We start from the raw sequence: 26,709 nt of genomic DNA, 5'->3' as shown, positions 1-26,709 counted from the left end.
GTCTCCATTTTATTGCGTCATGATGTAAGACATATGTTAACTCGTTAACCGTGATATATCTGCTTAATCAAGTGTTTGTGAGCGCTGGTCAGACACTGGACACATATTAACTGCTGCGTCCACTCATGTCCAAATTAGAAGAAAAACAAACGGCTCACTCATAATATCTTCCAGGTCTCCACTAGTTTACTTTCTCTTCGTTATGACTTTATTTATCTCTATGTGCTCTGGGGACAGATCTTGGACAGGCTGACGGAAAGGGAAAAAATCAGTGCGCTACAAAGAGGAAAGGGCTACAACTCATTTTGTATGTGATGTCTCATCTAAGTTATAGACTGCCAATTTTATTAAACTGCTTTCATGTATGTATACATGCACATATGTCTATACGTGTATATATCTGTACATAAGTCCAGGGGCGTCGCCTGGGGTGGGCTTCCGGGGCTTCAGCCCCGAATGATTATCCAGTAGCCCCGAACCTTTTCGCTCAGCTGTATTATTAATGAGGAGGCCAGTGCTGCTGTGAGAATAGGAAATCTCTTAACGCCAATCACAGTGCCGCTTCAAGGATAAAGTTCCGCCTTTCAGGAGAAACAGCCAATCAGCTTGCTGGTTTTGCGGGCGCGGAGGAGAGCCCACCCCCACCCCCGTGGGGGAGCGCACATGCGCTCTAGCCATTTTTGGCAGCAGGTTGCAGGTAGCTGACGGTGAATGAAAATGGATATACGGCGTTTTTTCAAGGAGAAAGGTAACGGTAGTTAACTATGTAAACTGTGATGACATTGTGGAGAAAGGTAACGGTAGTGAACTATGTAAACTGTGATGACATTGTGGAGAAAGGTAACGGTAGTGAACTATGTAAACTGTGATGACATTGTGGAGAAAGGTAACGGTAGTGAACTATGTAAACTGTGATGACATTGTGGAGAAAGGTAACGGTAGTGAACTATGTAAGCTGTGATGACATTGTGGAGAAAGGTAACTGTAGTGAACTATGTAAGCTGTGATGACATTGTGGAGAAAGGTAACTATGTAAACTGTGATGACATTTTGGAGAAAGGTAACGGTAGTGAACTATGTAAACTGTGATGACATTGTTTGTGGAGCTATCTGATAGCTGGTTAAAAACACACGTCTCCGAATCAAAACACAGATCAAACCCACTGTGTGCTTAATAAAATGCAGCTTGTCACTAGTCAGCTTCGGAATTAGTTAGCTAACCTAGTTAGTTAACCGACATAGATAGTTAACCTAGGTAGCTTAGGTAGTGAAGGTTTGAGGGAAAAAAAACTTATATAGCTAGTTATGTTATAGCTAGTTATAGTTATAGTTAGTATGTTCAACGTGCCCTGATGTACCTGATAAGCTAATAACTATTTCATTTTCAAATTGTGTTTAATAATTTAGGATTGTAGGACTGTAAGCTATAATGAATGAAATTCAATTTAGCTAACTAGTTAGCTAGAAGGTAGACGTTGTGGATAGCCAGAATTTAGTACAATACTTTATGATGGTAGTTTAAAGCAGTTTCTTAACCCTGGTCACTGCCCTAAAATTGTGTGTTTTCCACTGGAGCCAGCTGATCAGCTAATAAACAATCCTTTATTGAGTTTACACAGCACAGCATATCACAAAAAATAATTTACTTTTAATAGTTGAGGGTTAGGGTTTGTTAGAGTTTGTTCAAATCTCAAGTATTGTGGTGTAATTTATTTCCTAATACCACAGACAAGAAAGGGAGTACAGAAGAGGGAGAAAAGCAAAGTGACTTAGAACAACCTGAGGAATTTGAAGTGTTAGAGAGGACTAGAGAGGAGAGCAGACAACAGGAGAGGAGAACAGACAACAGGAGAGGAGAACAGACAACAGGAGAGGAGAACAGACAACAGGAGAGGAGAACAGACAACAGGAGAGGAGAACAGACAACAGGAGAACAGACAACAGGAGAGGAGAACAGACAACAGGAGAGGAGAACAGACAACAGGAGAGGAGAGCAGACAACAGGAGAGGAGAACAGACAACAGGAGAGGAGAGCAGACAACAGGAGAGGAGAGCAGACAACAGGAGAGGAGAGCAGACAACAGGAGAGGAGAGTAGACAACAGGAGAGGAAAGAGGAGAGAACTGGAGAGGAGAGGAGATGGGAGATGGGAGAAGACAATAGCCTACAAGTGGTTTGGAAAACAATGTCTAATAAACACATTATTAATAAAATACACATGTTTTTAGTATGAAGACTAGCAAAATAATGCCAGATGTAGTTTGTTTTAGCACAGTCTTTTGTATTTAAAATATTGTTTCCAGCTTTATTTTAAGCATACTTTCTTGAATTACTATTTAACAGGGTAGAAGAGAGGGTGGAGAGAGAGGAAATATGAAATGTGGAGAGACCTGAAATGAACTGATCAGGACTGGACTGATCTAAAGAAAGAACAGGTTAGGAGAAGAAAGACTGTGCAAAAACATACAGGATAGATAATAAGTAATTCTTAAAGAGTATTAATTGTGTAGACCCCTTAGCACTAATAATTATTAATGTTTCTTTCAATAATTTGTTTGTGTGTCATAAAAGGTAAAAGAACAATTTAGAAACAAGTGAATTGTTTACATTATTACACAGTTGCATGAAATCCATTGTTGACATACTGATTTGCATACTTTATTGAGGAATGGATTTACTAATGGAATATACCTGGTCCATGTCCTTTAGTACAAGCTCACTATCTTTAGGTCACCAACAGTCATTATATATATAATTGGGCTGAGCCCCGGATCTTTACATACCCAGGCAACGCCCCTGCATAAGTCTATACGTGTCTATACATCTATATTTAACACCAGAGCAGGCGCATGTGCCAACCAAGTCAAAGCCATTAGCACTTATAGATTTTTTCATCCTTGTTGTCAGTTATCAACCATGAAAAAATACCGGGCAGTGTCATTTCATATTCACAGTCATATTTCATATTCACAGGCAGGTAGAGGGAGAGATGCGTGTGTGAGCGATTGGGAGAAAATCAACCCCCCACCCCACCCCACACTATAGCGCCGGCCATGTTCACAGGACTCCAGGGACAAATCGCATTTTAGCACGAAAACTAAATGATAACGGCATGTCTAAACATTCAAGCGCCTCAGCCAATACATTCCGCATGGAGCAAGAGACGGAGTGTGGACATTGACCCCGAGGGCGGTTGTGTCCCTGGTTGTGCTCATACTGAAGCCAAGTCGCCACCAGATGAATAACTCAGTCTTTTAAATTCACCACTATCAAATCCGCCTCGCCTAAAGCAAAGAACTGCACGAACTACGGTAAGACTGCGAAGAAATATTCGCATACGCATTGAAAATGTCAGCGCGTCGTCTTACGTGAGGAACGAATTGGTCACGCGCAACAGGTTATTGCGCGCTGGCGGACAGCGCTATGGTGCTGCTGGGTCAGAGTGCGCATGCGCAGACTCTATAGGAAACGCAGACTTCTTGTGAGGATAGCCAGCTGCTACAGCCGCGAGGTTTTGGGACTCGTCGAAGTCGGAAATATGTGTTTCTCGTTATTTGGCAGAGCTTATTTACTCTAACAGTTAACTAACACTATTATATAACTTTAATAATTGTATCTAGGGCAGTTCCCTAGCTTGGCTAACCGAGCTAGCCTACGTTAATCGTTTGCTTTGCCAGTTTCCTCAAAACAAGAGAGAACATGGCGGCGCTGAAGTTTTGCGCTAACGTCTCGTGGCTGTTCGCCGAGTTGCCAGAGTTCCCGCAGAGGCTGCAGGCCGCGGCGTCGGCGGGTTTCCGCGCCGTGGAGGCCGCCTGGCTGTACGACACGGAGCTGAGCTCCCTGCGGAGGGCGAAGGAGCAAACGGGCCTGCAGGTGGCGCTCATCAACACGCCTCCCGGTGAGCGCGCGCACGCGCACGCGCCGCCTAAATCCCAGTGCGCGACTTCAGTGCGAAAAGCTCTCTGTCCTGAATACCTGAGATTGTTCCAGTACAGTCACACAGATCAGGTGCAAACCATCTTCACCCATTTGCCATGATTATCGTAAATCCTTGACACCTCAGGCAGGAAATGAAAAATGTAACAGCAAAGATCCACACTATAATGTATGGCCAACCCAGTCATATACACTAATACTCACTTAGTTATGTAGGCAGAAAAAAATTGCCATATGAATATGTGAATATCTAGTGGTTTATAAGAGTAGTAAATGTGGTATAATGTGTGTGATTTTTCAGGAGATTTGCAGCGTGGTGAGCTGGGACTTGGTGCTGTCCCAGGGAGAGAGCAGGAATTCAGACAGGGTTTGGCTCAGGCCATCCACTATGCTAAAGCACTGGACTGCAAGAGGTATTGCTAGCTTGTTTTGGAGACCTCGTGCACTTCACATTTTTGTGTTTTCTGATTTAAATATCTGAACAGGTTACTATCAGGCCTTTGAGACAGTTTAGCCAAGTCCTCGGGACAGAGACTGCTGACCACTGCTGCATTATTTTTAAAGGGTTGTTGCACAGACAAATAACCCTTTTATTGTTTACAGTTTTTATAAGTTATGTTTATGGCATTTACCAGACTCTCATAAATGCCATGTCTGCAGTTGGTTTAGGCAGCGCTCTGCCAGAATACTGCTTCATTTTTCACTGATTCAGCCCTGATGCTTCACATTCACAGAACTTGGCAGAGACTCTTATCCAGGGCAACTTACAGATATTTATCAGTATGACTGTTTTAGGGGTGCACGATATGGACTAGAATTACGATGTGCGATAACATTGTTGGATATCCCGATATCGATGTGAACCACGATAAATTAAGATTAAAATACAGAGATGTAGTGTCTCTCTGAACAGCAGCACGTTAATTAGTTTTTTTTTACTGTGTAATGAATCCAGAATAATTCCAAATATTTTGCAGGTTTATTCAACAATAGATTCAATCTAGGTTTATACTTTCCCGAGTGACCGTAGCGCGACTCCGCACACCTCGCGTAAACCTCCGCGAACGACGGAAGCGTTTAATCTTGCCGTGTCACATTCTTTGCAGTGTTGTCCGAAACGATATGTAGGCCTAGTAGTATAGAAAAAACACCCCTCAAATACAAGGGAATGAACATTTACCTGACCAATTTTAATGTTGCTTTGTGTATCAGGTTTGAAAAGTGCTGGAATTTAGGCTAAAGTACTTGAAATTGTAACTACTTCGTTTCACAACAAATATCTGTCTGACTGAACAGTTCTCTTGTAATTACATTAACAAATACGAGCCTCTTGTAATTCCAGGACGAAACATGAAAGAACGTGAAGACGTTAAGATTGGGCGTTTTGAAAATAAACAACCATTAAATAATGTGATAAAAAAAGCGAATTATTTCGAATCATTTAGAGTATATGTATAAATATTTAACTCAATTAAGTTTAACGAGCTGGGAATTATTGAAATGGACCTTGAAAGTGACGTACAAGTGCTTTAATTCCACCTTGTATAGGTGTATGAACCCGGCAAACATGACTGTTCTCATTGCGCTGAGACGCGGCGCGCGCGAACTTACAAAATTCGAGAGGTGCACGACCTCGTGAATCGACAGCGCGCGAGACCATCGCGCACGGGCGAAGCCACCGTGATTACGTTATTTTCGCCTTGCGGACCCTCGCGCTGCATCAAGTGTAGGCGTAAACCAAATCGCGTGTCTGATGAGCGCGTTCACCTCACTCTGCCTCTTGCCTACTTACGTCACGTGATCATAGTCTGCAGCGCGAATAGCTCCCTCTATTGCTGGACGAGGATAATGCAATTTGAGTTTGCTGTTATTCAAGGAGTTATCGTGGCTCTTTCGATGTGTTTATCGTGAATCTTCACATCGCGATAACGATAAAAATACGATTCATCGTGCAGCCCTAGACTGTTTGTAACCCCGGGGACTCAAAGCCATGACCTTGGTGTTATTATCGTGCTCTGTCTTTTCTAGCAGGTGTGTGCTTATTATGTATCATTAATATGTAATATTAATACAGTATCAGATAGATCTGCAATGCAAACATACTTATCAGTTTGCATCTGAAAGGGTGTATGGAAATAGTAATTGTAGATTTTGTTAAGTTTTAGTTCAGGTAAAGTCAACTATAGTAGATCTGAAACTAACAAATAACTGCAAAATATTTGAGCAAAGGAATACAAAGGGGCTGGATACAAATCCACTTTAGTCACACACATTTTATATGGTTTCTTCAAACATCCACTGGTATATCATTATGCAATGAAAAAAAATAGAATCACATGGAATTATTGTGAAAGGGCCGAAAGAGTGAATTCCCCCCCTTAATTTCCCCCAAACATGAGATGAATGTTTAAAGCGTGAAGAAGTCATAACCACAGTGTATGTTGTAGTGTGGAGTAACTCACGGTTTCTCTCCAGGATCCACTTAATGGCTGGCAGGATTCCTGCAGGGGCCCAGCGTTCTGCCGTTGCTATGGAGATGGAAGCCACCTTCGTGCAGAACCTGAGTCATGCAGCAGATTTGCTTTCTGAGGTGAGGCTCCACCCCCTTCCAACTCAGTCTCCGCCCCTTCTGTCCAGCTCACGGGCCAAGGGGTTTCTTCCTCTGCCGACTCTGCCCTCCTTACCTTTAATGGATGAAGTCTCCAGCCATAGCACATCATTAGCTGGGAGGCTGATTTTGGCAGTAGAGATGGTGGAAAAGACCTCTGAGCTGTGGCCTGTTGTTTACTGGCAGATGGTGTGTTTATTGTAAAGTAAGAGGACAATCACATAGTAGAGATAATAGTGGCTATTAGTGACTTTATATTCACAGTACCCATGCTTTGAAAGTATATGATTAAAACACAGACATGCATCTGTTTGCTGCATATATTCAGTATTATTACATGATACTCTGATACTCTTATATTAGTATTAGGATTAGTATTGGATGTTAGTCATTTATACTAACTGTATGGGCTGTGGAACAGTAGTATTTGTCATCTTGCTTTCAGGAGGGAATTCTGGGTTTGATTGAACCCATTAACACGAGGATTACGGATCCTCGGTATTTCCTGAACTCACCTCATCAGGGTAAGACTGGAGCTTCTCAGGACTGAGCCATAAGAATATTCAAATGTTATTAACATACGCGCTAATTAGCATACATTTTAAACTAGCTAATTAACAGCATTAATCTTGTGGTAACGTACATAGCTGTAGCTGGATTTGACCATTGTTCTTTATTGTGCTATATAGCGGCCGTGATTCTTCAGAAAGTTGACCGTCCAAATATCAAACTTCAGATGGTGAGTAGGCACCATGTCCTTGTGTCTGAGCCTTTCACGTCCAGTTGCAGCCAGCTGTAAACAGTAAACAGTAAAATCCAGCAACTCGTATAGCAAAACTCCCAGCAAAGCTCGTATAGTGCCAGCCTTCCGTGGCAGGAAGTGGGGTAAAGAACACGATGTGAGATGACGTGTGTTTATGGGTCTGAGGTCCAACCCACATGCTGGTCAGGTCAGTTGTACCGTTGGGTTTCTGCATCCACAAACACCTGTAACCCAGAGTGATTAAAGTATGTGGGACTACATCAAAGGCCCAAAAGGGTGCAGCAGTGCCTTTCAGGCGCCCAACACCCGATGAGCCACACAGGGCCGTGCTGCCCGGCCAGAGCGAAGAACTGACAGTGGACCGGTTCCGACTTCCCTCTGATGTGTGCCGTAAACAGCCCAGACGCGTTTATGTCCAGGCCTGGTCACATGACTGAGGATGTGATGTAGTGATATGACCTTCCCTCCCTTTAGGATTCTGGTCATATATGAACACAGCCGTTAGAGGAGGCAGTGTTTCAAACAGATGGCAGGGGCACACACTCTTTTCTAAGGGCTAATGCCATCACACTGCAGCGGTAGGTCATTTTTCCAGCGAAATAAATCTCATGCATGTGGCGTAGCTCGTGTGTGTGCCTGCGCCCACACATGAACAATGACTTCAGTGTTCTTCTGTTGTCATTCGCGCTCTGGTTGGAGGTCTGGTGATGGATCCTGAATGCACCCCCAAACTGAATGGTGTAAGACTTCTCACACGGATCTGCACCTGCTGTGGGTCTCACGTGCCTTCTGTTCTCCTGCATAGGACGTTTACCACTGCTGTGGGTCTCACGTGCCTTCTGTTCTCCTGCACAGGACGTTTACCACTGGCAGATCATGGATGGGAACCTCACCATGAATATTCGGAAATACTTCCCGCTCATTGGCAAGTAACGCGCTCCCTATTAAGGTTCCAGAGTTACCACTGGTTACCAGAAGGGTCACGGGGGAGGCGTTCCTTCATGATTAAGATGAAGCCCCAATGATGCTTTGTCTTTTTAGCAGGAGAACACAGCATGCAGATGTGTTTGCTTCACCGGTCATGGTCGGGCATAAAAGTCACGTCACGGACGAACAGAAAATAATAGTGGAAATAATGGACTTGTACTGATAGCCAGAAATGGGACTGCTGGAATGAAAGACCATTGAAGGCTGTTGTGTGGCGTGATTTAAATAGACCAAGGCGTCCTGGTTTGTGCACAGCACTCGATTGTTCGTATTGTTCAGCTGCTGAGAGTGTTCAAAAATCGACCTCCCACTCCACTCCAGCAGGAGCCACACACACACATACACACACACACACCCCAGCAGTTCCGTAGGTGGCCAGCACATCAGAGCGATGATGTCCTTTATCTTAGCACACACCACCCTCTTCTGAAGGGTGTGCAGCAGTGAATTTGAGCCGAGTTGCTCTCTAATAGCTGAAGGTGTGTGACCTGCTACAGACTCTTACACCCCCCCCCCCCCCCCCCCCCCCCCCCCGAGACAAATAGACAAAAAGAGTCTTCAGTTGTGAACATTATTAGTATGTCCTGGCCTGCTTTATTACATTTCCTGCTTCTACCGTGTGTTGTGTAGTCATTTCTTGTGTTGTGAAGTCACACTTGTGTAGTTCTCTTCACTGTGGTGCTGTGATGTTGTGCATTGAACTGTGGAACAGAAGAAACATCTGGTTCCAGTGTACATGACCCTGAAGGGTTGATGGCCACATACCGGTCACCTCTCTCCCTCACACAGGTCACGTCCAGGTGGCACAAGTGCCTGACCGCCACGAACCAGACAGTCCTGGAGAGGTGAACTTCCCCTATCTGTTCAGCCTACTGGAGGAACTGGGCTACGATGGCTTCATCGGCTGCGAATACCAGCCACTGGGTGAGTTCTCCACAATGTGCTCTTATGGTTGTTTGTTTATTTGTTTTCTAAACTGTCTTGTGCTTATAGTTTGACTGTTCTGCTTACATATCCACTTTGGCTGCACTTAAACAAGGGCACGCCTCATTTACATAAAGATTATTTAAATTCATGTAAATAAACATTTAATCTTTATTTAAATTCATGTAGATAAACATTTAAAGATGAAATGTTTATTTTGATGACACTTCATCATTCGTGCTTTGGTGTGTTTCTTGTAAAGCCATGTCTAAAGCATCAAGAGGATCTTTTTCCTTGCAGCTGACATTTAACTGTCAGTGCTACTAATCATCTTTTTGCAACGGTCAAAACATTTTATTTTATTATTAGACAGCACTGATTGTTGTATGAGGTCTCGTTGCATCTCTTAAGGACCTGTGATTCAGTTTAAACTTGAAGCCTTAAGATAAAATGGAGAAGGTTCCAGGAGGCCCGTGAGCTGATGGGCAGGGTGTGTGCTCTCTGCAGGTCCCACACAGGCAGGTCTGGGCTGGCTGAGAGCCTACCAGGGGGGCCAGCGGTGAGCCGAGACGCCCGCCAGGCACCAGGCCAGGCCCCCGGGGGCCGGAGGACCCGGTAGAGCCCCACACTCCTCCACTCTGGCATCAGCAGTCTCGCAGGCACTCTCACCCACATTTACATGCCACGGTGTTTCAGCTTCTCCATCGACTGTACCGTGGCTGCACAAATCAGGGTCGGAGAACGCACGCATATTTGCTAAAGTGGGGCAGTAATTACATGTGTGTTTACTGATAAGACTGCAGATGGAGCCTCTTGTCTGGTAACGATAAGACCAAGACTGAACCTCAATCAGAGACTTCCTTTACCATTTGTCATTACGTTCAAAGAATAATACTGGGAAATTGCTATTGTATGCAAATGTTTCAGCATCAGCCAAATATATTGAATGTAACGATCACCGTTTGTTTTTTGATGCACCGTATTAAAAACACTTCACAGTTATTAACTCATGGTTTAATATTACATTGTATACTTACAAATTGTTCATTATATACACATAATGTACAGCTCTCAATTAAATCACTGATTATAATATTGCCTAAATGCATCCATAAACTGCTAACTGATTAGCATATTGCATTATTAGGCTTAAGTATCCAGTATCCTTCAAAGAAAACACGAACATATTGTCTCACTCAACATTACAGTCACTGAATCAAAGAGCACAAAATGGCCCATAAATATTTGGTTTCTTTCAGCCAGAGCTGAGAGCCTCCAGGAGATGTAGCCACATCTCAGTGCTCTTGTGAACAGTGTGTACTGGTGTGTGTGTGTGTGTGTATGAGGGTGAGTGAGTACACAATATCTGTAGATATTTTCCTGCTTTTCTGTCTGTAAACTGAGACGAGAAGTGTTTTCAATTGCTCATGACCACATAAATGTGATTTTCAAGGATTCTCCTCTCACAATGCCAACTAAACAATAATCAAGCCCTAAATGCATCCAAAAAAGTAGTAGGCACTTCTGGGTTTAAGATTATGGCAGTAAATGTAAATTACTTCAGGCAAAATACCATTGGGGGCAGAAGAAAAAAAGCAATCGCCCGACACGTCAGTAGTTCTCTCTCTCACACACACACACACACACACACACACACACACACACACACACACACACACACACACACACACACACACACACACACAGACCTATGCTAATGTAGTTCTCACACACACACACACACACACACACACACACCTATGGTAATGTAGTTCTCTCTCTCTCTCTCTCTCTCTCTCTCTCTCTCTCTCACACACACACACACACACCTATGGTAATGCACAGTAGTCATCGGCTGCTTCAAGTCTCACCCACTGCCTCAAGCACCGTTAGACCAAGTAATGTCCACGTGTGCGTCAGATAACAGCGGGCCTGAATGATTCACTGAGAAAATGGCAAGGTCAAAGGTGCTCGCGCTCTCTCGGGCAGAGGTCACCCCTCCCTTGCATCGAGCTGAACATCTATTCAATATTAGAAGAAGCAGAACACACGCTAAAGTCCACAGCCAAGTAAAGAAGGAAACAAGCCAACAAAGCAAAGCCAGTGGCCTAATGAACTCAGTCCAGAGCTGAGGAGAGTTCGGCTTTGGCAAAGAAGCAGCACTGGCCGGCGGCCTGCCGAGGATCCTCTTACACGCGTGACATGCAGCCATCATGACGTTCAGGAACGGGGTGGCACTCTGGCCAACACTCAAGTCCTCCGCTGAGAGGAAGGTCTCAGTCCGCCTGCACTCCATGTGTTGGGAAGGTGAACACACTCTCAAGTCCCTGACACGCTGACTTGCCATGATCCAACAAACGTTACTAAACCCAAACACTGGGCTTGTGGGCTAAGCCTGTGTGGGGGGAGGTTGGAAAGCCGCTTGAATATTCTTCAACATTCACACTGGTTCATTTGACCTGTCAGTTCTTATTCTGGATCATTCTAGAGCCAACCTTAAAATGCTGGAACGCTGTTGTACAGAATGTACCAGCGCTACCACAACATCCGGCCTTTCGGCCTCCAGGCCTGGCAGTAATGCTCCAGCACACAGCCGAGGGGTCTCCTCCATATCGCACTACAAACACATTTAGCCTCATACGGGGTTGGTGATTTTGTTTTCTGCGTTCCAGTGTCCATCGGTGCGTCCCCCACTGTGTGTGATGCTACAGCAAACCTGTCCAGAGGTTGTAACAGGCGGTGTTGATGACCGACTCCAAATGGTGGTACATGGAAACCAGCTGGGGTGGGGGGCTGTTGCTAGGTTGCGGTTGGGATGGCAACGGTTCCCTGAACACAACCTTAAGACTCTGGGGGGGGAAAGGAGACGAAGGTTATGGAGCAGGTCTGTACGGCGCAGTGGTGCCTGGTTACTGTTATGCACAGAGATGAATGTTATCGGTGAGATTCAGGCCACGATAAGAATGCTAGAATACAATGGCTCACTGTTTTTCCTGCCTGGGCGTCCAGGAACACCAACACAAAGCAGTCTGTGAACTTCTGGTTAAGGACAGCCTTAAAAAAAATAATAAAATGAAGTTAATGACATTCAAAACATAATTTTGTTCCCAACATTCCCTTTCATGTTTTAAATCTGAACTCCAGTCTGCATGATACATTGAATGTCAGCTGGCGTTGAGATATTTAATAACATCATTTTAGCACAGGCGCCGTCAGAGGGGACTTTTGTTTTGGATGCACAGAGGAACAAATTGCAGACCATGTGAGCTTTGGGTTTCCTCTGCATCAGCATGACAAACCTCCAAAAGTACAAGTGCCCTCTTTTGATCTCAAGTCCCTCGATTACAGAATGAAGCTGAGACCAACCTCCTGACACCCCAGAGGGACCACTGATTATTCCCCATAAAACTCATTTAATCCCTTCTGAGACTTAAACATTTTAACACCACATACAAGTTCACTGCAAACCACAAAGGTCTCAAAATGCTGAACAGAGTTTCTCCCTTTTACCTTTACTAATCTCTTTTTGCTGAAAGTAGCCTTAATAAGCTGAAACTGTAATACATTAATGCCAAGATGAGTTTAATTTAGAAGACTTCAGACTTCAAGGTGACTCAAGGCGTCCAATGAGTGGTTCTATGACTTTTTTCATAGCAGGATATATTTTCTTTTCAATATCAAAAAGAAACCAGGAGTCTGTAATTAAAGACTACTTTCATAAAAGAGCTGTGGCCCTGAAAGGTTTCTGCAGAGAGCCGGTGGTATTCCTGTCAAAGGTCCTGATGTAAATGGCGTGTTCGACCCAAAGAACATGAACAGGACATTGTTGCCAGGTGACATAAACTGCTGGAGGTAAAGTTTCTGTGGGTCTGCTTGGGTGCTTTTCACTTCAGGGCCCAAGACGTAGAAGACGGAATAGAAAGGAACCCAACCCACCCATATACAATTAGAATAATAATAATAATAATGCAGTTCCTACCAGGTACTGAATACCACTGTCGTCCACAAAGTGTCTGCAACTCTGCGGGAAGCGTGACAGAAGCACTTTAATCAGACTCTGGTACCAGGCAGAGCTCATGGTCAGGAAACAGTCCTGTCAACACACAACCCACATGCATCACGCGTCAGGGCAGTTGTTGTACATTTCATGGCAGTTTTAAGTTGAGGGGCCGGGTGGTGGGGAGTTTGGTGTGACCGGGCGCAGATGAGGAGAGCAGAATCTGAACCGCCCGTTTGCCAAGGCTCATTTCAGCGAATGCTATTTGGGGATTGGCCATGGTCTTAGGAGTCTTTGAAGTGTTTAAAGAGGCTTCGAGGCTCTGGGGTAAGTTGTGGCCACACAGTCGGAGTATATAAATATAAACTTACTTTGACACACAATTTTTTTTTTATCACAGAAATGGAGACACCCTAGCTAGACTACAGAATCATTAAGTGCATACAACGTGAGTGTGACCCAGATTTGATTCCTTTTCAATCCCATTTGCTCCAACTTCTGCCCCTGGTCTGCTATCACAAATCTGCCCCCCTGGGGCTCCATGTTCCCACACTGGGAGTCCGCTGCAGTTGGACAGTGGCCTTCACTATCCAGGCAAACAGATTAGCAGCGACACTGACTTGGCGCTCAGGTTTGGCGAGGGACGCGGACGTGATCCCGGCGTGTGTGCAGGAGTGCTGCCTGCAAAGGGAGGGTGGGGGGGGGGGGGGGGGGGGGGGGGGTATTTGCATGCAGGTAAGCGGAGACATTGTCCCGTGGAGAATCGTGACTTTGGGGCAAATGTGAGAATACGAGGAAGAAACTGGAAGAGGGCAGAGGGCTCCATCTGGCGCTAACGGTGGATTGCTAACACCGCAGCGCTAACGGCGGATCGCTAACACCGCAGCACTAACGGCGGATCGCTAACACCGCAGCGCTAACGGCGGATTGCTAACACCGCAGCACTAACGGCGGATCGCTAACACCGCAGCACTAACGGCGGATTGCTAACACCGCAGCGCTAACGGCGGATTGCTAACACCGCAGCGCTAACGGCGGATTGCTAACACCGCAGCACTAACGGCGGGTCGCTAACACCGCAGCGCTAACGGCGGATTGCTAACACCGCAGCGCTAACGGCGGATTGCTAACACCGCAGCGCTAACGGTGGATTGCTAACACCGCAGCACTAACGGCGGATCGCTAACACCGCAGCACTAACGGCGGATCGCTAACACCGCAGCACTAACGGCGGATCGCTAACACCGCAGCACTAACGGCGGATCGCTAACACCGCAGCACTAACTGCGGATCGCTAAAACCGCAGCACTAACGGCGGATCGCTAAAACCGCAGCACTAACGGCGGATCGCTAACACCGCAGCACTAACTGCGGATCGCTAAAACCGCAGCACTAACGGCGGATCGCTAACACCGCAGCACTAACGGCGGATTGCTAACACCGCAGCACTAACGGCGGATCGCTAACACCGCAGCGCTAACGGCGGATCGCTAACACCGCAGCGCTAATGGCGGATTGCTAACACCGCAGCGCTAACGGCGAATGCCTTCCAGGGATGCGTTAGCCAGCTGTTGGGGGGGGGGGGGGGGGGGGGGTATATGGTCAGTATCATCCTGTCTGTAGTGTCTCCTGGATGCTCTCAGACAGGGACGCTTTCCATGACAAAACTTGATTTAAAGAAAAAATTCAATCCAATAGACCTCAGCGCTGTTCCAATGAATAACAGGAGCAGAGCACTTAAAACTGAGTGTAATTTGCACTCTCAAAATAAGCCACAGCACCAACAAGGGGCCTGTCGGCAGTGCGGACACATTTATCTCGTTAAATTCACTCCCAAATAAGCAGGCGTGCCCCCTGAAGGCGGGGGGAGGGGAGGGTAAGGCGGGCTTTTGTTCTGTTAAGCCTGTGTTGGAGATGTAAGCAGGGGCTGCATAAAATAAACAAGGGCCCCCGCTGTGATATTACAGGCTTGATTATTACAGGAGCGTTAAAGGGGGTTGAGTTCCCGACTCGCCATAGCGGGCTGTGCAGTGCCACGTGCCGATGAGCGAAGGTATGTGTGTGTGTGTGTGTGTGTGTGTGTGTGCGCACATATGTGTTTCTCCCCTGCAGTGCTGTGCATTTCTGCTGCTACTGCTGTCATTCTGCAATCACAAACTGGCAGCATAAAGCTCGCCTGTGTGTGTGTGTGTGTGAGAGAGCGACAGAGAGAGCGACAGAGAGAGAGAGAGAGAGCAAGAGAGAGAGCTCGGCCCTCTGTTCACAGCATGCAGAGATGAACCTTGTCTTGCAATTCTGCAGATTTCTCAGAAGTAATTTCCCAACTCTGTTGCACTAGTGTGATTGTGAGAATAGACACACTAGCAAGAAAGTCAACTCTACAAGGTGCTGACGGAGTTGGGTGTATGGCACGTGTGTATCGTGGATCAGTACCAGCTGTGGGTCGATCTCGCCGATGGACCTGCTCTGCACGGCGCCGAGCAGCTCCTCCAGCTCTGCGAAGGTCAGCTTGCTGAGCTTGAGTCGGTCCAGGTGCTCGCCGTGGAACAGCCTCCTCCACAGGTTGTCCCTGCGGCAGTGACCCATGGCCTGCTCCACGCTGATCTGGATCTGCCTCCGCGCCGACATCACTTCAGAGTGCAGCAGGGGGAAGAGAGGGGGCGGGTACAACAGCCCTGGAGAGTCTCCGCCCTCCGCACCGAGCCCCGCCTGTTCTCCAAGCCCCGCCTGTTCGCCAAGATCCGCCTGTTCGCCGAGGTCGGGTTCGGGGCTGGTCGTGGGGGTCGGCAGGGTCTCGTCCCAGAGGTCAGGTTCAGCTTCTCGTCCTCCCTCGCTGCCTGGCTCCGCCCGCTCAAGTGGGACACGCCCACTGGGGTCGTTTGGGTCACGGTAGATGTGAGGAAGTTTCTTAAAGCGCCGCATGTCAGCCGTGAGCCGAGGGAAGAGCTCTCTCTGACTGGTCATGATCACATAGTAACGCAGCCTGTATTCTCACACACACACACACACACACACACACACACACACACGTAAATTCATTAAATATATATAATGCCTATAGTAATCAGATCATCAGAGCTTGCTGTACATTGGTATGCACCCTGGAGCCGATATAAGCAGGAACTGTTATGAATTAGTAAAAGCTGGTGCATTGATAAGGACTGATGTGAACTGTTCTGTTATCAGCACTGGAGAAAATGGAATTCATGAAGCTCTGCTAACAATACTGTGTAATCTCACTCTCACTCTCTTGATAAGCTGCTTGGATGAAAGTTACCACATTGATAAAATCCTAATGACGTCCCACCACAGCTGTACGGTGTACTGGACCATCTGTCATTCAACTGTCCATCATTCTCACTCCCTCACCCACCATCAGCCTGCATCTCTCTCCCTCTCCTTCTGTCTCTACCTGTTTCTCTCCCTCCCTCCATCAGCTCATCTCTCTCCCTCTCCTTCTGTCTCTACCTGTCTCTCCCTCCTTCCATCAGCCTGCATCTCTCTCCCTCTCCTTCTGTCTCTACCTGTTTCTCTCCCTCCCTCCATCAGCCTGCATCTCTCTCCCTCTCCTTCTGTCTCTACCTGTCTCTCCCTCCCTCCATCAGCTCATCTCTCTCCCTCTCCTTCTGTCTCTACCTGTCTCTCCCTCCTTCCATCAGCCTGCATCTCTCTCCCTCTCCTTCTGTCTCTACCTGTTTCTCTCCCTCCCTCCATCAGCTCATCTCTCTCCCTCTCCTTCTGTCTCTACCTGTCTCTCCCTCCTTCCATCAGCTCATCTCTCTCCCTCTCCTTCTGTCTCTACCTGTTTCTCTCCCTCCCTCCATCAGCTCATCTCTCTCCCTCTCCTTCTGTCTCTACCTGTTTCTCTCCCTCCCTCCATCAGCTCATCTCTCTCCCTCTCCTTCTGTCTCTACCTGTCTCTCCCTCCTTCCATCAGCCTGCATCTCTCTCCCTCTCCTTCTGTCTCTCCTCACTCATTCCGTCTTTCTCCCCATCTGCATCTTTCCTCCTCACTCTTTCCCTCTTCTCCTTTCTGTCCCTCTCCCCCTCTCCTCTTCACTTTCCATTTTCTTCCGTTCCTCTCTCTTCTTCACTCTTTCCTTTGCTCTCTCCCTCCCCCCTCTCTCGCTCTCTCTCCCTCCCTCTCTCCCTCCCTCCCTCTCTCTCTCTCTCTCTCCCCCCTCCCTCTCTCTCTCCCCCTCCCTCTCTCTCTCTCTCTCTCTCCGTCTGTGGTGTGTACCTCAGCAGGTGTCTCTCTCCTTCCGCCTGCTCCTCAAATGGAGCCGCATTGTGACACACCACTAGGGACACATCGAAGTCGTCATGGTGACGCAGTCCCTCCGAGTCCTTGTACGCGCCTGAACTGAAAGTACATGAAGCAACAGGAGACGTGTCGTGTGTCCACCCACGGTGCCAGAGGGGAAGACACAAGACACTGCAGGACAGTCTCGCACACAAGACAGTCTCGTACACTGGACACTGCAGGACAGTCTCGCACACAGGACAGTCTCACACACTGGACACTGCAGGACAGTCTCGCACACTGGACACAGCAGGACACTGGCGTTTACAGATTCACTATGTTACTTCTAGGCAAAAAAAGATTTTAATGACTTCAAGTCACGCAGCAACTTTAAATGCTTACTTGCTTCTAAACTGAAGTGATTTGCAAATGATCATATTTTCTTAAATAACTTTCAGTTTGTCTAGTGAGGATAAAAACATTTGACATTTGTTTTATCAGATAATCAGCTCAAAACCATCCAACTTGATCAGACACTCAATCCCGTCTGTACCAATCAGACCTGCCAGAGTTGTTTTCAGCCCCAACCCTCATAGTGACTGATTAGGAACTTGGTTTAAACTTGATGATCAGACGCAAGGTGAAAAAATGATGTAAATATACAACTTTAACATCTAGGAAAAGTTAAAGTGAGAAACATTGTTTGGAGATGCCAATCTGTGTATCTGGGTCCTGTCTCACTCAACTCCATCTTTCCAGGAGCTGCACTGGTTCTAGGTGGACCCCAGCCGCCCCACAGAAGAAAGGTGGTGGTACCTGTTCCACAGAGCTACTAGGGCATACTCGTGCAGATCAGTGCTCGGCGCCCCCTTCTTGCTGTCAGTGGTCACTGCAGCCTTGGACATGCGTAGGGGCTTCATGCTGTATGTACCAGCGTGATCGGTGATGTAGTTGTAAAGCTGGTGAGCAGTTATCATCCCTGTTGAAATGGAGAAACTCCCTACACACACACACACACACAACACACACATAGACACGTGTATGACACACGCAACACACACATGTGCATGACACACACGACAGCATCTTGAAGACTTAACATGCTTCCACAGTCGCAGGTAAAAAGCAGATTGTTTTGCAGCTGTATAACCAAAAAGCTCAATTGAAAACTGAACAGGAGAAGAAGTATTTTCACAGAAGGCTAATTGAATCCTAAGGGTCTGCTGAACTCCAAACCAGAATAAATACCCTTGTGTTGACCAAAATTCTACAACAGGTGTTTTTCAACTAAAACCCACAACCACCAGAGTTTGTTTTGTGATCCTGTTTGTTTAGGCCATTTAGAGATTGAGAACAGAAGATGTTCACGGCATTTCTAACAACCCCGGAATTACAGCGCAGGAAAATGTTTAGGAAAATGAATTTACCAGACTTAACTGATACAAAAAATATTACGTGCAAGCTGCGTCAGTCCATGTCATGTTGTCCTGGACTCCCACGACCAAAGATGTGGATGAAGTGACATTTGTAAGGTATTTTTTGCTACTGTGAACCTAAAACTGTAGTTCTACCTTGGAAGACGTGGTTGTGGCCAAATTTGGGGATGTCGGGGTGATGGGAGATGAAGTCCTCGAGGAAGCTGGTGAGCTGGTAGCCCTGCCGGAGGGTCAGGTGACAGCCCACCAGGTATTGGTGCACCACACGCAGGTGGAAGTCGTAACTGAAGGAATGCACATGCATCAGGTCCCGCACCTTGTCACACTCCTCAGTGAACATCATGGACAACTGCAGGACAGGATCACACACACACACACACACACACACACACACACACACACACACACACACACACATACACACACACACGTTGCACTACGTCTGCCATGAACCACAGCTTTCATGATTGATTAATCTGATGATTAGTATTCAGATTAATCGATTGGTACGATTATTAATTTTTTTCTTCAAGAGAGCAAGAAAGACAGAAATGAAAAAGCACAAATGTATCACCATAGCACCAGCATGGAATCATGTAATCATGTACAAATCTCACTTAGGTAAATATGAGTATGTATGCAGGAAAATATGAATATTTATGCCATTAATCACATGTGGAAATTTTTTTGTTCCAGTCCAGTTAGTCTCCCATCAAGATCTTTGAGTGCCTCTGAATTTTCATCTCTTGTTCTGCCAACCACTAGATCAGAAGATAAATGTACAACCAGAAGATACTCTACAACCAGAAGATACTCTACAACCAGAAGATACTCTACAACCAGAAGATACTGTACAACCAGAAGATACCCTACAACCAGAAGATACTCTACAACCAGAAGATACCCTACAACCAGAAGATACTGTACAACCAGAAGATACTCTACAACCAGAAGATACTCTACAACCAGAAGATACCCTACAACCAGAAGATACCCTACAACCAGAAGATACCGTACAACCAGAAGATAATCTACAACCAGAAGATACTGTACAACCAGAAGATACTATACAACCAGAAGATACTCTACAACCAGAATATAATCTACAACCAGAAGATACTGTACAACCAGAAGATACTGTACAACCAGAAGATACTGTACAACCAGAAGATACCCTACAACCAGAAGATAATCTACAACCAGAAGATACTTTACAACCAGAAGATATGCTCCAAGAGATATAGCCAGCACATGAATTTCTACTTTGGAGGTGCAGGAAGCGTCACACAAGCTCATGTGGTAGGAACACTACCTGGAGCTAAAACATCAAACTCATCTCTTTGGTCGTAGACTTGAGCTGCCACAAACAAAACAAAACTTGTAACACGATCCTGAATCAATAACACATTTCTGTCAGAACTGGAAAACAATAATTGCTATGAAATTTCAAGTAAAAAAAAAAAAAAACTCTGGATCCCAACATCAGATCCTTAAATAATGAGTTGTTTTCATTATACTACAACATTACAATGTTGGAGCTCAATGGACGCTGGCGGTTCTGAGTTCTTCTCCAATGTCTCATCGCTCCTGTGCCACAGATGTTCAGAGTCCTTGAAGACTAACGTGGTTCTGTGCTGTAGACGACCTCTGACCTGTATCACCACTTACCAGAGTTTCCTGCTGTCAGTAGCCAAACTGCTAGCAAAACACCAGCCCACCACACTGTTAGACAAATTTTTAATTAACAGTTTTAAATCATTTGTTGCAGGTCAAACAGCTGATGTTGTACAGACAACGTGCTCTAGACCATTTCTGTGTATAACTGCAGTACCCAAAGACATTTCCGGACTACAGACACCCCTAGTCTAGACTGTATGCACTGACATAAAGAGCCATAACTCACCAAACACCCTAAAACGAACAGCTTATTTTTTACTAACAGATCGGCCGTCTTTGCCAAGTCAGCTTTTGGGACCATGTAAGAGTTTCTGATATCAATCAGCTTAATAACGGCATCTCATTTCATTAAATCCAGCATCAAAGCAGGACTTACAAACGCACTGGTGGCAAAGGCAAATTAGTGCAGAGGGGCAAGAATAACAACAGTACAGTACTGTGTGTGTGTGTGTGTGTGTGTGTGTGTGTGTGTGTGTGTGTGTGTGTGTGTGTGTGTGTGTGTGTAAAACACAATGTTTTTCCACAATGGTTTGAGTCAGCTTACAGTCCAATACAAATAAAGGTGTGTGAACAGGGTCCTCCAATAGTGGGAGTGGGTATGTGAGCGTTTGAGCTAGTCTGGGCACAGAGGTCTGGTAGCTCCAAGCCTCAGTGGCTCCTCCAGCCATCCAGAACACGGGGCGCCCAGTTAAAACCAGACCAAACCAATCGTCTCAATCCACTCACACAACACTGCTACTTAGCTCAGACTGGACACCTCAGGCTCATCAGATTAACAGCCCTGGCGTGAATCCCATGTTGGTTTTGTGAAGTAGATTCTGTCATCATCAGGCAGAGGAGCTCTGATGCAAAACTGCTCCATGTGTGAGTGATTCATTTATTTTAATAATAAATTGAAGAATTTGTATAATAGTTAAAAAAATTTCAAAATCAAATAGAAAATTATGAAAATCTGGGAATACTAAATAAGGCTAAAGAGCACAAGATGATGGAAAGGGTTATCTTCATCATCACCACCATCGCCACCAACATCACTATCACCACCACCATCATCACCACCACCATCATCATCACCATCATCATCATCATCACCATCATCATCATGATACCTTCACAGGGCTGCAAGGTAAAGGCCTTTAACAGCTCTGTGTACTTTTTCTCCAATCTGAACATTGTTAGAAGAATAAAACACAGCAGGAAACAGATCTGGATGAAGCCGGCTTTACTGCAAGCCTTCACACAGGACCATTTCAGCAGGAAAAAGATGCTTGTTAGGAATTCGTCTTTTTGTGTGTCTGAGTTGCAGAAAATAAAGCACAATATCACTGTGGCGATCATAGAGGAGGAGAACTGCAGCTCAACCAAGGGCTCCAGGAGATGCGTAGCAGACAAACACGATTACAGTGACAAAAGAAGCCGTCTTGTTCCTAAGCCATCTTAAAAACTGGCAAGGGGACAGGGACGGGCAGCAGGCAGAGGGGAGGAGCAAGTCACTGTGTGGGAGGGAAATGAGGGGGGAAAGACTGAAGCTGATTGGTGAGACATAAGCCTGAGCCCGCCCCTAAGGATGCTGGGACATACCGCAGAGTCTGAGGAGGTCTCGGGGAGTGGCTTGCTACGAGGCTGAGTGGGGACAGGGTCCTGATGGAGAGAGAGGATGAGATGGGACTGGACACACACACACACAACACACACACACACACACACACAAAGTGCAATCTCACTCAAGAAAGAAGGACATACAAAAATTCAGTGCACACACAGACACACCTAGTCACACACACATGGACACACCTACTCTCACACACGTCACACACCTACTCACACGCACACACCTCACACACATTGACACACACGCATGCACACACCTATGCACACACACATGTGCGCACGCATACACACACACAAAGATGAGTAAAGAGAAAGAATGTTAAAAGTTAAAAGGTCAGTTTCACAGGAGAGACAGACACAATATCTCTCTCACACACACACACCTCACACACACACACACACACACACACACACACACAGCAACCCACACTAATATGAGAGTGCATGGTCTCACCTCAAAAAACATAGGACACACCCAGCAGATAACAAGCATGACAACAGCCAGTGAGAGGTGATCTGCATGTCCGTGTGGTGTACAGACCCCACCCTCTCACAGGGCATGCTGGGAAATGCAGTCCTCCAGCCATCTACAGGTCCCTGCTTTGTGTCTCAGTGAGAATCAACCACAGATGCATCAATACCTGTGTGTCTACCTCTGACCCCAGGCCATGTATTCTCAGAAAACACAGATTCAGCACCTTCTTATCTTCAGCCTGTGTGTAATGTTCTCCCCAGAATCCATTACTTTACTAGTCCAGCCGTGTCTAGTCCCTCTGGCTGCTCTATACAATCACACTGCTTCATTCAGGCAGTATTTTGTTTGCTGTTTTCCTCCATGGTTGTCTGAGGCACTTTATATAATAATTTGTACCTGTGTTTTTGCTGTTGTGTTTCTTAATGGTGAGCTCTGACATTGACACTGGCCAGTGAGGCTGGCTTCGTTCTGATTTACTTGCTGGAGGTAAAGGCTCTGTGTTCAGCAGGGTGGTGGTCAGGGCTCTGTGTTCAGCAGGGTGGTGGTCAGGGCTCTGTGTTCAACAGGGTGGTGGTCAGGGCTCTGTGTCCAGCAGGGTGGAGGTCAGGGCTCTGTGTTCAGCAGGGTGGTGGTCAGGGCTCTGTGATCAGCAGGGTGGAGGTCAGGGCTCTGTGTTCAACAGGGTGGAGGTCAGGGCTCTGTGTTCAGCAGGGTGGAGGTCAGGGCTCTGTGTTCAACAGGGTGGAGGTCAGGGCTCTGTGATCAGCAGGGTGGAGGTCAGGGCTCTGTGTTCAACAGGGTGGAGGTCAGGGCTCTGGGTTCAGTGTGGTTCAAAAATCTTTAACCAAAGGGGATTTAACCAAAGGGCTTTAACCAAAGGGGATTTAACCAAAGGGCTTTAACCAAAGGGGATTTAACCAAAGGGGATTTAACCAAACGGCTTTAACCAAAGGGGATGTAACCAAAGGCACAAAGTTGGAAGCATGTGATATTCTAAAATGTCAAGCATTAACAAAGCCCAAGACTGGAGGAAAGGCCCCCACAGCCTGAAACAGAACCCCACTCCTCCACCACTCTTCTGGGGGTCCGTTGGGCATTCTGGTTGGCAGTGTTCTCCTGGTACCCAGACCAGGAGCTCAAACGCTGGGAACACAGTTCTCCACTGCCACAGGCCGGATGGTGTACATATCAGTCTGCCCATCAATCACATTACAGAGTAATGTGTAGCAACTGTACTGTAAACAATATCAATTTAAGGTTCCATCTATCTGTTTATTCATCAATTTATCTGTCCATCTATCCACAGGGTGAATAGTAGGAGTGATCTAATCTGGGGTGATACAGGCCGCTGAAAGCTTAACCCCTGATGTGTACACCAGTGGCGGATGCTGGTCTTTCAAGGAGGGGAAGCTCAATTTCGGATTGAGTGATAGAAGTCAGTCTCCAAACACAAGCAGCTACAACAAAAACCACCAGAAATAGAAGCTCGATTAGTCGCTAATGAGGAAAATTAGGATTAGGAAAATCTCCGGTTCAACTCAGAACAGAATGAAAATTTAAAAAAATTTAAATTAAATGCTCCCGCGGAGATTTACACCAAAAGATCGCTGATTCGCTCATTTCGCTGTTAATCAAAAAAGCATTCAGCCTCAGACAGATCATCCAATCATCATGCAGAAGCTGAGCGTCCGGGCCAGCCGAGGCCGGCCCACTGCCCCATAGACCCCCAGAGACGCTGAGCGTCCGATGGGCGGGACAAAGCCCAGCATTTATCCAATGGCTCGTCTCATTTCGCTGCACTCTTTGCTTCGCTATTGAACTCTGTAGACACTCAGCATCTACGCCGTTTAAAGCGCCGTGAAGCTGCGGGACTGAGTGAGAGGAAAGCCGCGTCGTTACCAGTGATAAGAAGCTGATCCTGAACAAAAGTTGAGCGTGTTGTAGCGCATATTTAGTCAATGACATGTACACACAACAGTATGTTTGATCACTTATTTTTTGACATTTTAGGGGAAGCTGAGCTTCCCTTGCAGTCTTAGAGCAATCGCCACTGGTGTACACTGGCCCTGATGCAGATCATTTTACATTCTGTAATCCTTCATTTCTGTTAGCGTGGGATTAAAATCGTCTGATCATCATCAACACCGATGGTGCTTTTCCTCATAATTGGAATGAACTTTTCAGTGTTTTTTCACACATTCACACTAACAAGGTGAGATATCTAGAGAGTAACCAGAGTCCTTCTGCAATCATTACTGACACTGATCTTTATAACCTGTGTAGTTTGAATCCCCTGATCATCTGGCCTGTGGATGGGATTAGGGCTCATCCCCTGGGCTTCAGCACGGAGCCATGAAGGGAGGGAGGGAGGGAGAGAGGGGTGTTTTCAGCAGGACACTAGACCTGCAGCCTTTACTTACTGCAGCAGTGCTGAGTAAGAGAACGCAGGACATGCTCCCTTTGAGCAGCTGTGACTGTGCAGGACCTGGGGATGTAACACTGAAAGAGTGGGAGGGGGAGGGGCAGGGAGAGGAGCCCCGCCCCTTTAACACTGAAAGAGTGGAAGGGGGAGGGGCAGGGAGAGGAGCCCCATCCCATTTAATACTGAAAGAGTGGGAAGGGGAGGGGCAGGGAGCGGAGCCCCACCCCTTTAACACTGAAAGAGTGGGAAGGGGAGGGCCAGGGAGGGGAGCCCCGCCGCATTTAACAATGAAAGAGTGGAAGGGGGAGGGGCAGGGAGAGAAGCCCCGCCCCATTTACCAATGAAAGAGTAGAAGGGGGAGGGGCAGGGAGAGAAGCCCCGCTCCATTTAACAATGAAAGAGTAGAAGGGGGAGGGGCAGGGAGAGAAGCCCCGCTCCATTTAACAATGAAAGAGTAGAAGGGGGAGGGGCAGGGAGAAAAGCCCCGCCCCATTTAACAATGAAAGAGTAGAAGGGGGAGGGGCAGGGAGAGAAGCCCCGCCCCATTTAACAATGAAAGAGTGGAAGGGAGAGGGGCAGGGAGAGAAGCCCCGCCCCATTTAACAATGAAAGAGTGGAAGGGGGAGGGGCAGGGAGAGGAGCCCCGCCTCCTCATCCCCCACTCCAACCACCACCCCCCCCAGCCCCCCCCGGCACTGAGCAACATCTGGAGATGCTGTGGTAAACAGCAGCCATTTACAAATATTTACATCTAATTGGTCCTTGTTTAGAGCCAGCCTGACCCACTCTGAGCCCTCTACCACAGCATAATATAAGAGGAAAGAGAGAGAGAGAGAGAGAGAGAGAGAGAGAGAGAGAGAGAGAGAGAGAGAGAGAGAGAGAGAGAGATGTGATAACTAAACGCTGTTGATGATGGAGTGAGTGGCCTGATCTGAAACTGGAAGTGCTCTCCCAGGCGAAGATTCATTAGATGAGCATAACACGCACGCACGCACGCACGCACGGCCCTCCCTCTCTCTCCCACAGTGAGACAGTGTTACCTGGGAATTGACTGTCTGGCCCATGGGAATCCGTGAGCACTCTAGAGCATACTGCTTCACACAGAAGTAGAAACCCTGTGGGGCAGAAAACAGGGGAGGGAGGAAGAGAGGGAGGAAGAAAAGACGAGAGGCGAGGAGAGAGAGAGAGAGAGAGAGAGAGAGAGAGAGAGAGAATGAAATTTTTCGTTTTTATTGTAACAATGTAAGCATACTACCATGACGACAGCCACAAATCAAGTTAGAATTTATAGTAATTAAAACAGTTTTCCTCCCATTACAAATTCAAGACCAACTGGACATCATTATCCTGAGAACAGCACTGATGAACACAACATTAACCAGTTTGACTGAAACAGCTTATTTATCATGGCTTACAGGTTCTGTGGTGAGATAGAAAGAGACAGCAGAGAGAGAGAGAGTGAGAGAGACAGAAAGAGTGAAAAAGAGGCAGAAAGTGTGTGAGAGAAACAGAGAGAGAGTGTGGAGTGTGAGAGAGAAACAGTGAGTGAGAGAAAGTGTGTGTGTGCATGTGAGAGAGAGAGAGAGAAGGTGGAGAAAGATATGAGAATACATTAACCAGAAAAAGTCAA

General features: G+C 46.5%; 2 protein-coding genes and 1 long non-coding RNA gene across 8 annotated transcripts in view; 2 read left to right on the top strand and 1 right to left on the bottom strand.

Moving 5' to 3' along the window:
* Positions 1 to 446: 446 nt before the first annotated feature.
* Positions 447 to 2,449, top strand: LOC143521798 (uncharacterized). The gene is made up of 2 exons (XR_013132845.1): positions 447 to 748; positions 1,729 to 2,449. It is a non-coding gene; the product is annotated as an uncharacterized LOC143521798 (long non-coding RNA).
* A 594-nt stretch (positions 2,450 to 3,043) lies between these two features.
* On the top strand, positions 3,044 to 10,224 carry hyi (hydroxypyruvate isomerase). 2 transcript variants are annotated; one of them, XM_077015139.1, is made up of 9 exons: positions 3,044 to 3,311; positions 3,678 to 3,898; positions 4,238 to 4,349; positions 6,412 to 6,526; positions 6,990 to 7,068; positions 7,234 to 7,283; positions 8,163 to 8,232; positions 9,084 to 9,218; positions 9,726 to 10,224. In XM_077015139.1, exons 2-9 carry the CDS (start codon positions 3,700 to 3,702, stop codon positions 9,779 to 9,781), a joined length of 816 nt encoding a protein of 271 aa, XP_076871254.1. In that variant the 5' UTR covers positions 3,044 to 3,311; positions 3,678 to 3,699; the 3' UTR covers positions 9,782 to 10,224. The 2 variants fall into 2 exon arrangements, with proteins under 2 accessions (XP_076871254.1, XP_076871255.1); XM_077015140.1 differs by lacking the exons at positions 3,044 to 3,311; positions 9,084 to 9,218; positions 9,726 to 10,224 and adding an exon at positions 8,349 to 8,578 and having other exon boundaries at positions 3,424 to 3,898.
* Positions 10,225 to 10,249: 25 nt separating this feature from the next.
* The window catches only part of LOC143521796 (KICSTOR complex protein SZT2-like), a 44,282-nt gene continuing 27,822 nt past the window's right edge, over positions 10,250 to 26,709 (bottom strand). The window contains exons 18-27 of one of the 5 annotated variants that reach the window (XR_013132844.1): positions 26,120 to 26,194; positions 22,153 to 22,239; positions 19,030 to 19,243; positions 18,275 to 18,458; positions 17,456 to 17,578; positions 15,649 to 16,198; positions 13,198 to 13,311; positions 12,204 to 12,272; positions 11,048 to 12,067; positions 10,250 to 10,976 (exon numbers count right to left, since the gene is read on the bottom strand). Coding sequence is in view for 4 of the 5 variants with exons in the window: in XM_077015135.1 (XP_076871250.1) it covers positions 11,924 to 12,067; positions 12,204 to 12,272; positions 13,198 to 13,311; positions 15,649 to 16,198; positions 17,456 to 17,578; positions 18,275 to 18,458; positions 19,030 to 19,243; positions 22,153 to 22,239; positions 26,120 to 26,194 (1,560 nt within the window). In the remaining variant the exon portion in view is untranslated. Of the gene's footprint in view, positions 12,068 to 12,203; positions 12,273 to 13,197; positions 13,312 to 15,648; positions 16,199 to 17,455; positions 17,579 to 18,274; positions 18,459 to 19,029; positions 19,244 to 22,152; positions 22,240 to 26,119; positions 26,195 to 26,709 lie in introns of all 5 variants that reach the window. The other 4 variants (XM_077015135.1, XM_077015136.1, XM_077015137.1 and 1 more) reach the window with 4 other exon arrangements.

Source organism: Brachyhypopomus gauderio, chromosome 8 (genome assembly GCF_052324685.1).
Source record: "Brachyhypopomus gauderio isolate BG-103 chromosome 8, BGAUD_0.2, whole genome shotgun sequence".
In the NCBI taxonomy this organism is placed as follows: Eukaryota; Metazoa; Chordata; class Actinopteri; order Gymnotiformes; family Hypopomidae; genus Brachyhypopomus; species Brachyhypopomus gauderio.
Note: the sequence above shows the minus strand (reverse complement) of the source record. Positions and strands in the feature narration are given on the sequence as shown.

Bases quoted from the DNA above. Each gene is read 5' to 3' on its own strand.
- hyi (XM_077015139.1), top strand. From the start codon at position 3,700: ATGGCGGCGCTGAAGTTTTGCGCTAACGTCTCGTGGCTGTTCGCCGAG. The intron at 3,899-4,237 runs GTGAGCGCGCGC...GTGATTTTTCAG, and splicing joins GCTCATCAACACGCCTCCCG to GAGATTTGCAGCGTGGTGAG. The intron at 9,219-9,725 runs GTGAGTTCTCCA...TGCTCTCTGCAG, and splicing joins CTGCGAATACCAGCCACTGG to GTCCCACACAGGCAGGTCTG.